This window comes from Pteronotus mesoamericanus, unplaced genomic scaffold, assembly GCF_021234165.1.
Source record: "Pteronotus mesoamericanus isolate MK-2021 breed Mesoamerican mustached bat unplaced genomic scaffold, CSHL_Meso_final contig_180, whole genome shotgun sequence".
In the NCBI taxonomy this organism is placed as follows: Eukaryota; Metazoa; Chordata; class Mammalia; order Chiroptera; family Mormoopidae; genus Pteronotus; species Pteronotus mesoamericanus.
The window spans coordinates 200,269-217,566 of NW_026555076.1; the positions used below are offsets into that span (position 1 = coordinate 200,269).

The following is a 17,298-nucleotide window of genomic DNA, read 5'->3' on the forward strand; positions in this document are numbered from 1 at the left end:
ACAGAGCATTTTCAATGCTCTAAAATCCTCCATGCTTTGCGTATTCATTCCTCCCCTCTGTCAACCCCTGACAACCACTGATCATTTTAGTGTTTCCATAGTTTTATTTTTTCCAGATTATTATATAGTTGGGATCATATGGTAGCCTTCTCAGATTGGCTTCTTTCACAGCATGCATTTAAGTTTCCTCCATGTCTTTTCATAGATAAGTCATTTATTTTAGTATTGAATAATATTCTATTATGCAGATGTACAATTTATCCATCCATTCACCTCCTGGAAGATATCTTTGCTACTTCCAAGTTTTGGCAGTAATGAATAATGCTGCTATAAATACCCATGAGCAGGTTTTTATGTGGACATAAATTTTCAGGTCCTTTGTGTAAATACCAAGAAGCGTAATAGCTGGATCACATGGTAAGAATATGTCTAGTTTTATAAGAAATATTCCAACTGTTTTCAAACAGCTGTATCATTTTGCATTTCCACCACCAATGAGTGAGAGTTCCTGTTGCTTCACATCCTCTCTGGCATTTGGTGGTGTCAGTGTTCCAGTCTTTGGCCATTCCCTTAGGTGTGTAGAGGTCTCTTGTTTTAATTTGCATTTTTTTGAAGACTTAGATGTGCAGCATCCTTTCATGTGCTTATTAGTCCTCTGTATATCTCCTGTGGTAAGGTGTCTGTTAAGATCTTTGGCCTACTTTTTAATCAGATTATTTTCTTATGTTGAGTTTATAGAGCTTTTGTATATCAAGGATAACAGTCCTTTATCAGATGTGTCATTTGCTATTATTTTCTCCCAGTCTTTGTTAATGAAATAGGTTCCTAGATAGAACAGTTGTTACAGAGGTCTTCTGACCCCCAGAGGAGTTTGCCTCTAGGGCCCCACTGGAACAGTAGTTCCATATTCAAACTAACCAACCCTCAATCTGCTTATCCTGCTTAGCTTGCCTTTCCCACAGAAACCACAATGTAGGCCGGCCAGTGTCCATGCTATCCCCTCATTGCTTCTGCCTCTCAACCAACTCTAGTGCTTCCCTGTGTGGCCTTGCATTAAACAGGGTACATGTCCTCTATTCTTGAGAACTGTGAGTAGAAAAACTGTCTTTTCAATGGAATTTCCTGATTTGTTGGCTTCATTATACCTGAATAAATAAAAAATCCTAGCGATATTTTAAACCCCTGTCTTATTTCACATATTAGAAACATGTCAGGTAAAACCACTCTACGTAATGACTAATCCAAGCAAAATAAAGCCTAGAGGAGAATGCCTAGGACAACAATCCAGGTCTAGGGCCCTCTCATAATTTTCAAACTGAAGTCCTTCAATTTTCCCTCTACTGACCCAGATATTCATAATCTACAGTTAATCCAAAGACTTTTTGGGAGCTGGATTTTATTTGCATTGAGTATTTAGCATCGCTATCATTAACTTTCTTCAATTCAATTTCATTGGCTTAATATCTTTCAAAAATTTCACATAGCTTTTGTTCCCATGATTGCACCATGCCCTAGTTTATGGTGCAGCTATCAACTTTATCTCTTCCTCCTCCCCTCTTCCACATTCTCTTCCTCATTTTTCTTAGTTACTTCAGTGGAATTAGGCAGGGAGAGACATAAAGACCTGGGCTAGTTTTGCCATCAGGAAGTGATTTAGTGCTCAGTGGCCTGGATTTCACACTCAACAATCATCATTTGGGGTTCAGTTACATAAACAGAAAGCCCTCTAGTTATTTTAAGCAGCAAGAAGCTTAATCTGCGGAATTAAGTGCTTCACAAACCCAATGGAAAGATGGAGGAGGATCTAAACTGGACTACCAAGAATGACTCCCAGAACAATATTGAAAAACTGGTCTGCCAAGTTCATTCTTCTGCATGTGGACATCCAGTTTTCCCAGCAGCATTTGTGGAAAAGATTGTCCTTTTCCCATTGAATAGTTTTAACGCCCTTGTTGAAAACCTTGACAATATATGAGAAAGTTTCTTTCTGGGCTCTCTATTCTATTGGTCTGCATGTCTATGCTTATGTCACTGCTACACTGTTTTGATGACTGTTGCTTTCTAGTAAGTTTTGAAATCAGGAAAAGTGGGTCCTCCAACTTTGTTTCTTAAAATGTCTTTGATTTGCAGAATCTGGATTGTGTTTCTTTTTAATCATTCTGCCAATTTCTGCATTTAATTGGAAATTAATTGAATTTAAAGTCCATTTACATTTATAACATGTAATTAAGTACCCAATATGAAGCTTTTTGATTATAGTATAAGTGCTGGACATTAAGGTTTGGTTGTCAAGCCATCCATTTCAAAAGACATCCATCTCGAAAACTACATCGTCAGCTGCATGATGCAGTTACTAGCAAAACAACTAAATAAAAAATTAGGCTGCCCCATTCACGAAGCTCCCTCTCTCACAAAGCCCTGGGTAACCTAAATAGCTGACTGCTTCAGTGACCCTGCTTCTCTTTTCTGTGCTCTAATTCTAGGTATTATGCCCTCAATTACCTAATAAAGAGTGAACTTCCAAAATCTACACACCCTACCACTGGAACCTAATAAAGGCAGAACCGCAAGTTCAATCCCCCCCCTCCCCCATCTTCCCTTCTCCCTCCCTCCCTCCCTTTCTCCCTCTCTTCCTCTTTCCCTCTCTCCCTGTGACCTGGCTGTATGGACCTTGGACATGTCATGTATCCTCCAGGACCTGTGAGTAATACTCTTGTTCATAAAAGTTCCCTGATAGTTTCTTGCAGAAGACATCCTACAATCATAAGAACCACAAGAGCTGTTTCAGCCACAACATATGAGTAATACAGATGAGGTGAGTGCCTCAGGCATTCCTAGCCAATTAGCATCAATATCAATAGTCTGGGATCAACATAACAAAGTAATGACTGATAGGGAAGGACTTCTGCATTTAGTTATTTTCTATATTCATTGTAGAGTCTTTGTTCCTCAATTTTCTATCATGCTTCTTTTGCATTTAGCTGATTTTTGCAGTATACCTTTTTGATTTCCTTTTTTCTTTTATGTATTCTTGTATTGGTTACCTTAAGAATCAAAATTAATATCTTATAATGACTTACTGTAATACTTTGCTTCTTATATTATCTCCATCTCACCTCCCCATTTAAACAAATTTTTTTTAAATTTTCACCTGATTAAATAATAAAAATCAATGTTTATTGATTTTAGAGAGAGAGGAAGGGGGGAGGAAAACACTGATGTGAGGAAAAAACATCAATGGGTTGCTTCTTGTACACGCCCCAACTGGGAATCAAAACCACAACTGTTATGTGCCCTGAAAAGGAATTAAACCTGCAAACTTTTGGGGCATGGGGCAATGCTCCAATCAACTGAGCCACCTTGCCAAGACATCCTCCTTTGTATTTTTGTTACAGGCTACATTGTTATATATTATGTGTCTATTAACATAGATTTATAATTATTGCTTTATGCATTTGCCTTTTAAGTTATATAGGAAAAAAGGAGTTAAAAATCAAAAGTATAGTAATACTGGCTTTTATATTTACCTACGTAGTTACCTTTACCTATGTTATCTATTTCTTCATATGGCTTTGAGTTTACTGCCTAGTACCCTTTAATTTTAGTGTGAAGGACTCCTAATATCTTAGGGCAATTTTAATAGTAACCAACTTACTTAGCTTTTATCTAGCAATGTTTTAATTTCTCCTTCATTCTTGTAGCATTGTTTTTTTTTGTTTTGTTTTGTTTTGGGGTTTTGTGTGTGTGTGTGTGTGTGTGTGTGTGTGTGTGTGTGTTTTTGCCAGATATAGAATTTTTGCTTGACAGTTTTCTCCTACAACACTTTAAGTATACCATCTTACAGCCTTCTGGCCCTTAAGATTTCTGATGAGAAGTTGGTTTATAGTTTTAAGAGTCCCTTGTATGTGACAAGTCCATTTGCTCTTGCTGACTTCAAGCTTCTATCTTTGCATTTCCATAGTTGATTATGATGTATCTTTGTGTGGGTCTCTTTGAGTTTATCTTACTTGAAATTTTTCAGCCATTATTTCTTCAAATAGTCTTTTTTTAAAGATTTTATTTATAGAGAGAGGGGAAGGGAGAAAAGAAGGAGAGAAACCTTGATGTGTGGTTGTCTCTTACATGCCCCCAATTGGGGACTTGGCCTGCAACCCAGGCCTATGCCCTGACCAGGAATTGAACCAGCAACCTTTTGATTCTCAGGCTGGTACTCAAGCCACTGAGCCACACCAGCTAGGGCTAATTCTTCAAATATTCTTTCTGCCAATTTCTCTTTTCTTCTGCTGAGATTCCCATGTTACGTATGTTGGTTCACTTAATAGTAACCACAAGGACAATTAAGCTATGTTCACTTTTTTTTATATCGCTCAATAATTTCAATTGTCCTATCTTCAAATTTGCTGATCCTTTCTTCTGCTTGTTGAAATGTTCTTTTACAGCCTCAGTGTTTATTTCATTTTGACTATCTTATTCTTTTGTTTCAGACTATTATTTTGGTTCCTTTTTATAATTTCTGTCTATTTCTGTATTCTCATTTTGTTCATACAATGATTTCCTGCCTTTGTCCATGTCTACCTTTAGCTCTTTGAGCACCTTTAACTCGGCTATCTTAAAGTCTTTGCCTAGTAAGTCTGACACCTGGGCTTCCTCAGGTATTTTTTGTATTTATTTTGTTCCTTTGAAGGGGTTGCACTTTCCTGTTTCTTTGTAATTTTTTTTGTTGAAAATTAAACGTTTGATTTATATAATGTGCTAACTCTGGAAATCAGATTCTCCTCCTTCCCCATAGTTTGTTTTATTATTATTGTAGGGTGTCTCAATGCCAGGGATCAGCCTGAGGTGAAACTGCTAGGTCTTCTCTGAGTTTTCATCTTTTCCAAGACTTTTAAATCCCCCCATATATAGGGTTGTCTTTTAATGTCCTTTAAAAAATAGATGTTGCTCCTTTAAATGCCCTGGAAGCTACCTTAGCCAGTGGGGGTTGACACAATGATGACCAGACTCTGTGCCTGTACCTCTGCAATCAGAAGCAGCAATCTACAATCAGAAGAGAGAACCCTGATATTTGACAACAAAGTCCTTATTGTCCACCCTGCTCCAGGAAATTTTCAGAAATAAAGGTTGCTGTCTAAGCAGCTGCCTGACATGGAGCTAGAGGGTGAGTTCTGGAATGCTGTTACCAACTAAGGGCTGAAATCAACTAATACTAACTACAATTTACCAGCAAAGCTTTATGCTGGAAGCTGCAAGTGTTCAAATAGACTCCAGAGTTCCAAAGATGTCACTTCTGATAGTTTCAGCCAATACAATTGTTGTCTAAGTTAAAAAAAAGGATTTCTGGGGTTTTCTGCTCTGCCATCTTTCCTGACATAAACCTGGTCAGTTTTTTTTCTAATCCTCATCCAAAGGTATGTTTATTGATTTTGGGGGAAAGAGGAAGGGAGAGAGAGACAGTGAGAAACATTGACGCGAGAGAGAAACATCAATCAATTGCCTTGCATATGCTCCCTGACTGGGGATCAAACCCACAAACCTTTGGTGTACACTCCAACCGAGCCACCCGGTAAGGGCAATCTGGTTAGTTTTTTGAAAGTCCCTCAAATTTCAGTTTCTCTTATGTATTCTTGTGATTAGATTAGGTTATGAATTATTTAAAAAGATACCATAGAAGGTATGCATCCTTTTCAACACACCATATCTGGAGTTATCTAGTATCTCCATGTATCATTTGTAATTTTAACCTTTGTCATCTCCCTAAGATGTGGTCCACCAAAACTCTACACTGTAAACTTACAATTTCCTCCTTTATAATTCGTACATATTCGGAGGGGAGATACTTTGAGATTATGCAAATACCATGTGTCTTAAAATTTCACCCACTCATTTTAGCATCTATCAGCAGATCTTGCCCATGGGGGATTATTGCTGTGGTGTTCTGAAGGTGATTTTTCTATTTTTCTCATTCCATACACACTTATTAATTAGAATTCTTTAGTAAGGAAGAAGTGTTATTTCTTCTAAACTTGTTCATGTATTCAGTTAATTATTTATATCACTATGAGCTCAAAGGTATTTATTTTATTATTTATTTTATAATCCAATATTTATTTTGTTGTTCAATTTGTTCCAACTCTGGTCATTGAGAGATCTTTTAGTCTGGCTCCTATGCCTTAAAAAAATGTTATAAGCCCTGGCTGGTGTGGCTCAGTGGATTGAGTGCTGGACTGTGAACCAGAGGGTCATTGGCTCGATTCCCAATAGAGCACGTGCCTGGGTTGTGGGCCAGGTCCTCAGTAAGGGGCGCATGAGAGGTAACCACACATTGATGTTTCTCTCCCTCTTTTTCTCCCTCCCTGCCCCTCTCTCTAAAAATAAATAAATAAAAGCTTTTTAAAAAAATGTTATCACTTCTTTGCTTGCTGGTACCTTAAGATGCCCAAGACTCATATTGTACTTTCTCAACTTACACCATAGAATAAAGCAGTTTTTCAAAGGCATACTGGTTCTATTTTTATGCATGCTAGGTGTGTTCATTGCTACTTGAGTATTGCTGCATCTAAACCAATTCACTGACTTTTTTTTAATGTTAAAAGAACCTTGCATTCCTGGGACCAGGTCTACTTTTCAAGGTACATTATACTTTTTTAAAAAATTGCTAGACTTAATTTGCTAATATTTTATTTAAAATTTTGTGTCAACATTCATAAGAAATTTTTTTTATAGCATATCATTTTTACAATTTGTCTGGTTTTAATATCAAGATAAGTTGGGTAACGTAGGCAGTTACTCCAATTTCTGAGAGAATTCATGACTTGCAATTAATTATTAAACGATTAAAATCACTGACAAATAGCATGCGAGAAGGAAAGTTATGGCCCTCAGGAGGCATAGGAAGATACACTTTACCTCCTCACACAACCAAAAGAAGGACAACAAATTTAAAAAAAGAATAACCAGAACTGCCAGAAAATTGAACTGTATGGAAGCCTGACAACTGAGGAGCTAAAGAAGAAACATTTGTCCAGACTGGTAGGAGGGGCAGAGGTGGCCAGCTGGGACAGAGAGGACGCACAGCACAGTGGAGGATGGAGGACTGGGAGGGCGAGGTGGCAGCCGGCAGACCAAGCGCTCCCACATTTGCATGCGGATAAACCAGGAGGAACAGGTGAGGAACGAGACATACTACGCAATCCAGGCTTCTAGTGCGGGAAAAAGAAAGCCTCAAAACATCTGGAGGTAAAAACCTGTGGGGGTTGCGGTGGCAGGAGAAACTCCCAGCCTCACAGGAGAGTCTGTTAGACTCATGGGGTCCTAGAGCAAGCACAAACCCATTTATTCAGAAATCAGCACCAGAAGGGCCCAATTTTCTGGTGGGTAGTGGGGAAAGTGACTGAAAGCCAGCCGAGAGCCCAGCAAGCAGTACTGTTTCCTCTCAGACCTCTCCCCAACACACAGTGTCACAATGCAGGACCTGGGTTGCCCCGTCCTGGCAAATACCTAAGGCTCTGCCCCTCCCAATGTAAGAGGCACACTGAGACAAAGAAATATGGCCTGAATGAAAGAACAGGTCAAAGCTCCAAAAATAGAACTAAGTGATGAACAGACAGCCAACCTATCAAATGCACAGTTCAAAACACTGGTGATCTGGATGGTAAGTGAATTGGTTCAGTATGGTCACAAAATGGAGAGAAAAGTGAAGGCTACACAAAGAGAAATCAAGAAAAATTTACAGGGAACTAACAGTAAAGATAAGGAAACCAGGACTCAAATCAATGATTGGGAGCAGAAGGAAGAGATAACCATTCAACCAGAACAGAATGAAGAAACGAGAATTCAAAAAAGTGAGGAGAGGCTTAGGAACCTCTGGGACAACTTTAAACGTTCCAACATATGAATAATAGGGGTGCCAGAAGGAGAAGAGGAAGAGCAAGAAATTGAAAGCTTATTTGAAAAAATACTAAAGGAGAACTTCGCTAATCTGGCCAAGGAAATAGACTTCCAGGAGATCCAGGAAGCTCAGAAAGTCCCAAAGAAGTTGGACCCAAGGAAACACACACCAAGGCACATCATAATTAAGTCACTCAAGATTAAAGATAAGGAGGGAATCTTAAAAGCAGCAAGAGAAAAGGAGATAGTTACCTACTAAGTAGTTCCCATAAACCTATCAGTTGGTTTCTCAAAAGAAATCTTACAGGCAAGAAGGGGCTGGCAAGAAGTATTCAGAGTCATGAAAGACAAGGACCTACATCCAAGATTACTCATCCAGCAAAGCTACCATTTAGAATGAATGGAAGGGCAGATAAAGTGCTTCCGAGATAAGCTAAAGTTAAAGGAATTCATCATCACCAGGCCTTTATTATATGAAATGTTAAAGGGACTTATCTAAGAAAAAGAAGATCAAAAGCTATGAGCAGTAAAATGACAACAAACTCACAACGATCAACAGCTGAACCTAAAAAACAAACACAAACTAAGCAAACAACCAGAACAGGAACAGAACAATAGAAATGGATACCAGAGGGGAAGGGGAGGTGGGATAATGGGGAAAAAAGTATAGGGAATTAGCAGCTTAAATAGTAGGTAAAAAATAGACAGGGGGAGGTTAACAATATAGGAAATGGAGAAAAAAGAACTTATATGTATGACCCATGGACATGAACTAAGGGAGGGGGCATGCGGGGGGCAGGGACAGTGTAGGGTGAGGGGAATAAAGGGGAGGAAAAAATGGGACAACTATAATAGCATAACCAATAAAATGTATATTAAAAGTTAATATTAAATAAAAAGGAAAGTTATGCCCCTCTTTTTATTGGCTGTTTATTGATATTTTCCACTTCACTCGCATCACTTGATGAAGTTCTGTGGTACATTATTGGACAGTTTTTAATTTAAGTAAAGGGGAAAATGATCAGGAAAAAAATTCTACCTTATATGTTAGTTTTAAAGTCTTACTTAAGAGCTAATTTTGTTATTTTTTAATCTATTCTGTACAGAAATTAGGGCTTTATCTTAGTTTCATTCTTATAATACCTCTTTCCAAAACTCATAAATTATCCCAATGAATCACTGTACCTATATGTTTCAATAGCTCTCATATCTTCATCATCAAATTCATCTTCAGCTTCCTTCAACTGTGCAAGAGTCATCTTTTCATATGGTTTAACTAAAACAAAATAAATTGTGGAAAACTGAATTATTTAAAATTTAATTTTACTTTTATATTCACCTGTCCAGAAAAAAAAAGATATATTAAATAAATGGAGATCAAGACTGTCTTTAATGTTGCAGTATCTGCAATATATAAGACTACTTTGTAGCTGACTGCTTCATGTTCGTTTATAGAGTTATTACTCTATAAACAGAGTTCACAGAACTACCATGCTACATTTCAAAGTAGGTATAAAAGTCAGTGAGAGGCAGAAGAGGGTATGGGGGGATAAATGGTGATGGAAAAATAATAATAATAAAATAGACCCGATAAATTTAGATTTTTCTCAAGTACCAGGAAATTTTGACAAATAATACATACTATATAGAAAGATCAAAATAGGATGTTATCACAAGGTAGAAAAATATGGCAGATAGGGAATAAAAGCTCACTAGGTTAAGTATTAGTAAATTTCAGCTCTGTTATTAACTAACGTGACTGTCAACACAAATTCTAGGTTAGATATCAGGAAACTTTAGCTCTGTGATTAACTAGCATGTGAATTTCAACATGTGAATTAGGAATTTTATATATCAGCAAAAGTAAGTGTGGGACATGTTAAATGATTTCCAATGTCCTCTCTCCCTTGAAGTTTATAAAATACACTATCATTATCATAACTGTATAATCCCCTTCATCCAGCCCACCAGAAGCACAATTATACCCATTGCTTCTTCCTGTAAACGTAAAACCATCTCTTCAATTTCATCTTTTGGCTCTTCTTTTGGAGGGAGAATGCCAAAATCTCTTAAAATTTCATTCCATTCTGTATCTTCATTTGGATCCTATGTAAAAATAGAAAATCTGTTAACATAGTTGTATATTTTATTATGTATAAAATGGGTATGTAGAATTTCCAACTCTGCAATGAACTCTACAGATAACTATAGAATTAGTTTCAAAGAAGAAAAGAAAGTGGTCTACTTTTTTTCCCACTTCCTAGAACTAATGGGACTGCATACTTTGATAAACAGGATACATTCTCTACCATCAAAAATTACAGAGATTTTAAAAAAATTAGAACTCATATAAAATATTAACAAAGTAAACTCAAGAAGCCAAGGGCTATTTTCTGATGAATATGGTAGGCAAAAACAACTCTCATCATGAACATACACTGTTTTGTGTCTAGTTCCACATATACATTCAAGGCCTCCAGGTAAACTTGCTTCTCTTTTCAGCTATAATATATAGCTTAATAGGACCCATACTCCCAGGTTAAATCTTAGAAGAGGCCAAGAATCTTTTTATAGATTAATTTCTGTCGAGGCATAATTTCTTTCTATGAAAATTAGCCTTTGTTCCTTGTTACTTAGGATTTTTTATTTTCTGCTTTTCCAGAAGTTGCCTGTCATATGTTAACTATTCTTTCTCCAGTTTGCTGTTCATTTTTTTCCTGATATTTCCAGAAGAAAGGAATGAATACTGTGGCAAATAAACTATAAGAATGGCCTTGACTGAGCTCCACTTTCTGGTATTCACATCCCTGAATAATCCCCTCTCCTTAACCACGGGTGAGAAATAGGACATGCTGTTAACCAGCAGAATATGGCAAAAGTGAGAATGCCATTTCTGTGATTGAATTCCATAGATTGCAACTTCTACCTTGCCAGCACTCTCTCTCTCACACATGCTGACTTTGATGAAACAAATTGTCATATTGTGAGTTGTCCTATGGAAAGAACTATGTGACTAGGAAAATGTAGCCAACAATTATCTAGAAACTGAGGTCCTCAGTCAAAAAGACCCAACTACTATGTAAGGGAACTTAGCAATGGGATTCTTCCTCTGTAACTTCAAATGAGCCAGAGCTGATACTTCGATTGCAACTTTGTAGGAGACTAATAAGCAGAGGGCTCAGCAAATTAATGCCTGGATCCTTGACCCATAAAAATTCTGAGATAATAAATGATAGAAACCATGTTATAAGCTGCTTAGTTTGTGATAATTTGTTATAAAACAATATCTACCTGGACGAGGCTAAGAAATTGAATAAAGGTCCACAAATATTAGCACAGTGACAAAAAGCAGAAATCAGTTTTTAAAAAAGTGACTAGGAGATCATCATCATATATCTGTAATTTTAGGGGGAAAAGAATTCTAAACAACCCATGGGTCAAAGAAGAAACCACAAGGGAAATTTTAAAACATTAGGAATTGAATGACATCAGTAAAGCCAGATAGCAAACATATGTGAGCTGCAATTAAAAAGTTCATAAAAGGAATTTTATACCCTTAATTTAACATACTACAAAATGAAAAAGACTTCAAAATTAAATTATAAGCTTCCTATGTATAAAGTTGGAAAAACAACATCAAAATTAGTCCAAGGAAGAGGCAAGGAATAATAAAGGTGAAAATAGAAACTGATGAAATGAAAAAAAATGAATATATAATAGAGAAGACCTAAAAGGCTAAAAACTGGTTCTTAGAGAAGACTAATGAAATTGGTAAATACTTGCCAACACTGATTTGAAAAAGCAAGAAGGCACAAATAACCAAAGTTAGAAATAAAACATGGGAACTATTTTTTATGAGCCAATATCAATACTTTAATAATACAAATTTTGTAACTATGTATTTCGTCTCAATCAAAATTTGCTTTATTTTTTAATCTTTATTGTATTTTTTGTTACCCTTTAGTCCCCTTACACGTCCCCCCTCCGCAATCACCACACTGCTGTTCATGTCCTTGAGGCCTTTCTCCTTTTTGCTCAGTCTTTCCACCCCTTTACCTGCCCCCCAACTAGCTGTTATCCTGCTCTCCATCGATGAGTCTGTCCCCATTTTCCTTGTTAGTTCAGTTTGTTCATTAGATTCCACATATCAGTGAAATCATATGGCATTGGTCTTTCTCTGGCTGGCTTATTTCACTTAGCATAATATTTTCCAGGTGCATTCATACTGTCTCAAAGAGTAAAATTTTCTTCTTTTATATAGCCAAGTAGTATTTCATTGTATAAATGTCCCATAGCTGTTTTATCCACTCATCTATTGATGGACACTTGGGCTGCTTTCATAGTTTGGTGATTATAAATGCTGCAAGGAACATAGGGGTACTTACGTTCTTTCAAATTACTGTTTCAGGTTCCTTCGGATATATTGCCAGAAGGGGGATTGCTGGGTCAAAAAGCAGTTTCATTTTTAATTTTTTGAAGTATTTCCATACTGCTTTCCACAGTGGCTGCATTCCCACCAACAGTGCAAAAGGGTTTCCATTTCTCCACATCCTCCCAGCACTTATTTGTTGATTTGTTGATGATTGCCATTCTGACCGGTGTGAAATGGTATCTCATTGTGGTTTTAATTTGCATTTCTCTGATGATTAGTGACATTGACCATCTTTTCATATGTCTATTGGCCATCTGTATGTTCTCTTTGGAGAAGTGTCTATTCAGGTTCCTTTGCTCATTTTTAATTGGATTGTTTTTTGGTATTCAGTTTTGTAAATACTTGATAAATTTTGGATATATACCCCTTATCAGACATATCAGTGAATATGTTCTCCCATTCTGTGGGTTGTCTTTTTAGTTTGTTGATGATTTCCTTTACTGTACAAAACTTTTTAGTTTGATATAGTCTCATTTGTTTATTTTTTCTTTTGTTTCCCTTGCCTGGGAAGAGATATCTGATAAAATATTGCTATGAGCAATGGCCAAGATTTTGCTGCCTATGTTTTCTTCCAGGATTTTTATGGTTTCAGGTCTAACATTTAAGTCTTTGATCCATTTTGTATTAATTCTTGTGTGTGGTGTAAGAAGGTGGTCATTTCATTTTTCTGCACATATCTGTCCAATGTTGCCAACACCATTTATTGAATAGACTCTCTTTAGCCCATTGTATGTGCTTGCTTCCTCTGTTGAATATTGACTATAAAAGTATGGGTTTATTACTGGGCTCTCTATTCTGTTCCATGGATTTATATATCTGTGTTTATGCCAGTACCATGCTCTTTTGATTACTATGGACTTGTAGTATGGACTCTTGGCAGGTAAAGAAATATTTACAAGAGGTTCCTCTCTATTGCATTTTGCTCATCGTTTTTCCTCTTTACAGTGGAAGGTTAGATCATTGACTATAAACCTTTCTTTTCTAATATAACCCCTTAAAGCTATAAATTTCCCTTTAAAAAATTCTTTAGCTACACCCTACACATTCTAGTATGTTGCATTTTTTATCATTCAATTAAAATGTTCATAATCTCACTTGTGATTTTTTTTTAACTGACATTTTTATTATTTGGAAGGATACTGGTCAATTTTCAAATAATTTGGGCTTTTCTAATTTAATTCTTCTTGCCAGAAAATATACTTTGGTAAGATTTAAATATTTTTAAACATATTGGCTTGTTTCGTGACCCAGCATATGGTGTATCTTAGTGAATGCCTGAAAAGAAGGTGTATTCTGCCACTCATGGATGTATTTCTCTATAAATCAGTGAATGGTTGACAGAATTGTTCATATCTTCTATTTTGTTAGCAATTTTATATCTTATTATTCTATCAGTTTCTAGAAGGATATTAAAATCTCAAATCATGATTTTGAGTTTGCCTATTTCTTCCTTAAATTCTGTTAGTTTTTGCTTTATGTGTTTGAAGCTTCATTATTATCCAAACACACAGTTTTGTGATTTTTTTTCCTGGTGAATTTCTCCTATTATTATATTTATTTTTATTTCTACTAGTAATCCTCATTTTGATGTCTTTTTGTTTACTAATATAGTTTTCCTCTACCTTATTCCTAAATACTTTTTTAAATAGTTTTTTTTAAAAAAATAAGATTATCTTATTTTTAACCCGTGTTTGCATTTAAAGTGTGTCTTTTAGCAATTGTTTATAGTTGTATCTTGCTTTGTCGTCTATTCTGACAAAAATCTCTACTTTTTAATTAAAGTGTTTAGTCGATTTACATTTAACATAATTGTTAATACTGGATATAGAGCTACTATTTTCTGTTCTTTTTTATTAGTCTCATTTACTTTTTTGTTCCTCTGTTCCTTTCTTGCCTTCTTTTGCCTAATTAAATATTTTTTGAGGGTTCCATATTTTGCAATTATTTAGGTATATATCTTCACATTATTGTTTTAATACTTGTTCTAAAAGTTATAATGGGTATCTTTTATTACAGTCTACCTAAACTTAATATTGTACTATTTTACATAAAATATGCCTAGTATATAGTCATATGTTGTTAACAATAAGGATACATTCTGAGAAATGTGTCAGGCAACTCACTGTTGTCCAAACATCATAGAATGCACTTACACAACTTTAGATAGTCTAGCCTACTACATGTCTAGACTGTAAGTATAGTCAATTGCTCCTAGGCCACTAACCTATAGAGCATATTACTATACTGAATACTTTAGGCAATTATAACACAATGGTAAGTATTTGGGTATGTAAACATAGAAAAGTACAGTAAAAATATGGTTTAAATATTAAAAAGCGGTACAACTGTATAAGGAACTTAACTATGAATGGAGCTAGCAGGACTAGAAATTGCTCTGGGTGAGTCAGTGAGTGAATGGTGAATGGAAGGCCTAGGACACTGCTGAACACTACTGTAGATTTTACAAACATTGTCCCACAAGCCCGTCCCCTGCTTCCTTCCAGCAGGATCAGAAACAGAACACTGAAGCTGTCAGTGCTGCTCAATGAACAGGAATGTGAACTGGACTGATTGGAAATATTGAGGAGGAACTGGCTGGGTAAGGTATAGATTACCATAATAGTGACTGTCAGGAGGAAATGAATGGTGACTTGAGGAACAGTAGACATAAGAAATCAAGATGGCGAGATAAGGGAACATTGGAGGTTGTCATGGCAATGTGGTTGTGGCTATAGCATGTTGGAGTAGTAGTCAGATTAGTGAACTTCGTGGTATTTATTTTAAAAAATAGATGATATTTAAACATGGAAAGGGTGTAGAACTGAGGACTCAATAGCTTGACTTTGGAAATTTATTTTTTACCCTATCTGGTAAAAAGGGCTCTTGCTGGCATTGAATTGATAAAGAAACAAAATTATGCCTTACATCAGTAAAACCTGAAAATACTTCCAAAATATAGGAACAGGCTGGCTCCACCATAGAAAGCTTTTACTAAAGTGGCAATAGCACTTAATACTTACAGTGGCTCTATGGACTTGCGTCCTTGTACAGGATTTTAGTTCCTCAACAAAGAATCTATAGCAGTGTACTCTGAAGACCATCAGGCTACATCTGAGAGGACTGTAGCACCCTCTGAATATGTAGCCCTAGAGAGGGATAGGCTCTTCTGTGCTGAAACAGGTCAGGAGCTGCTGATTGGGATGTAACTTGTGCACTCAAAATTGGGCTGCTGTGAGAGGCAATCTATGACCAAGCTCCCAGATACTGTTCCCATCAGAGAAAAAAAAATATTCTTCCTGAACCACATATCTTTCCATTTTCTTAGAGGGAATTCAGCTCCACTATAATCTTCTGGGACCACCATCATTTACACAATCCATCATTGACCCAAAAGTTATTTTGTGACTAGCTTATTTCACTTTACGTAATGTTTTCAAAGATTGTCCATGTTGAAGCACATATCAGATTTTCCTTCTGTTTTAAGGCTGAATAATAGTTCATTGTATCTTCACACTATAGTTTGTTTATCTGTTCATCCAATGATGGACATTTCGGTTGTTTCTGCCTTCTGGCCAATGTGAATTATGTTGCTATGAACATATGTGTCCAAATATGTCTGAGAGCCTCCTTTCAATTCTTATGACAACACACCTAGGAGTAGAATTTCTGGATCACATAATAATTCTACATACAATTTTTAAAGGAACTACCTAATCTTGTCCATACCATTTGGACCACTTTACAATCCTGCCAGCAAAGCACAAGGGTTCCTATTACTCCATATTTTTACCAACAGTTGTCATTTTAAAATTTTTAAAAAGATTTTATTCATTTACTTTTTAGACAGAAGGGGAAAGAGAGAGAAAGAGAGGTACAGAAACATCAATGTGTGAGAGACACATTGATCAGTTGCCTCTCACACACCCGCAACTAGGGACCTGGCCTGCAACCCAGGTATGTGCCCTGACTGGGAGTTGAACCAGCAATTAAGATGGTTTTTACATTTCTCTAATGATTAATGATACTAAGCATCTTTTTATGTGTATGTTGGCCATTGTATACCTTTTTTGGAGAGGTATCTATTCAAGTTCTTTGCCCACTTTTTTTATATTTTATTTTTAAATTAAGACAATCTTTTAGGCCAGTTTTAGGTTCACAGCAAAATTGAGGGAAGGATAGAGAGACTTCCAATCTGCCTCCTGCCCCCACATACGCACTGCCTTCCCCATTATCAACATCCTCTACAAGAATGACGTATTTGTTACAATTGATGAACCTACACTGACACATCATAATCACCCAAAGTTCATATTGTACATTCTGCTTTACTCTTGGTGTACATTCCATGGTTTGGACAAAAATGCTGATCGATGACATTTATCCATGTGTGATATAGTAAGAGTGCTTACAGTGCCCTAAAAATCTTCTGTGCTTCATTTATTCATCCCTTCTCCTCCTAATCTCTAGCAACCACTGACCTTTTGATTACTCTCCATAGTTCTGCCTTTTCAAGAACAGCATATAGTTGGGATCATCCAGTATGACCTTTCTCGGATTGGCTTCTCTCACTTAGTAATATGCATTTGTTTCCTTCATGTCTTTTCATGGCTCAGTCATTTCTTTTTAGTGCTGAACAGTATTCCATTATCTGGATGTACTACAGTTTATTTACCCACTTACCTATTGAAGGACATTATAATCATGGCCTCTAAATTTTGGCAATGAGGAGTAAAGCTGCTATAAACATCTGTGTGCACATTTTGTGTACATATTAAGTTTTCAGCTCCTTTGGGTAAATAACAAGGAATGTGATTGCTGGATCAAATGGTAAGATATGGTAAGTCTTCCAAACACTGTACCATTTTGCATTCCCACCAACAAAGAATGAGAGTTCGTTCCAATTGCTTCTACATTCTCACTAGCAGTTGGTATTGTCAGTGGCCATTTTATATGTGTGTAATGGTCTCTTATTGCTTTAA

At 36.3% G+C, this 17,298-nt stretch overlaps 1 protein-coding gene across 1 annotated transcript in view; it reads right to left on the reverse strand.

The window, feature by feature from the left end:
• The window catches only part of PDCL2 (phosducin like 2), a 31,620-nt gene that overhangs the window by 11,790 nt on the left and 2,532 nt on the right, over positions 1 to 17,298 (reverse strand). The window contains 2 exon segments of the mRNA XM_054566737.1: positions 9,073 to 9,163; positions 9,873 to 9,993. Of these exon segments, the coding sequence (XP_054422712.1) occupies positions 9,073 to 9,163; positions 9,873 to 9,993 (212 nt within the window).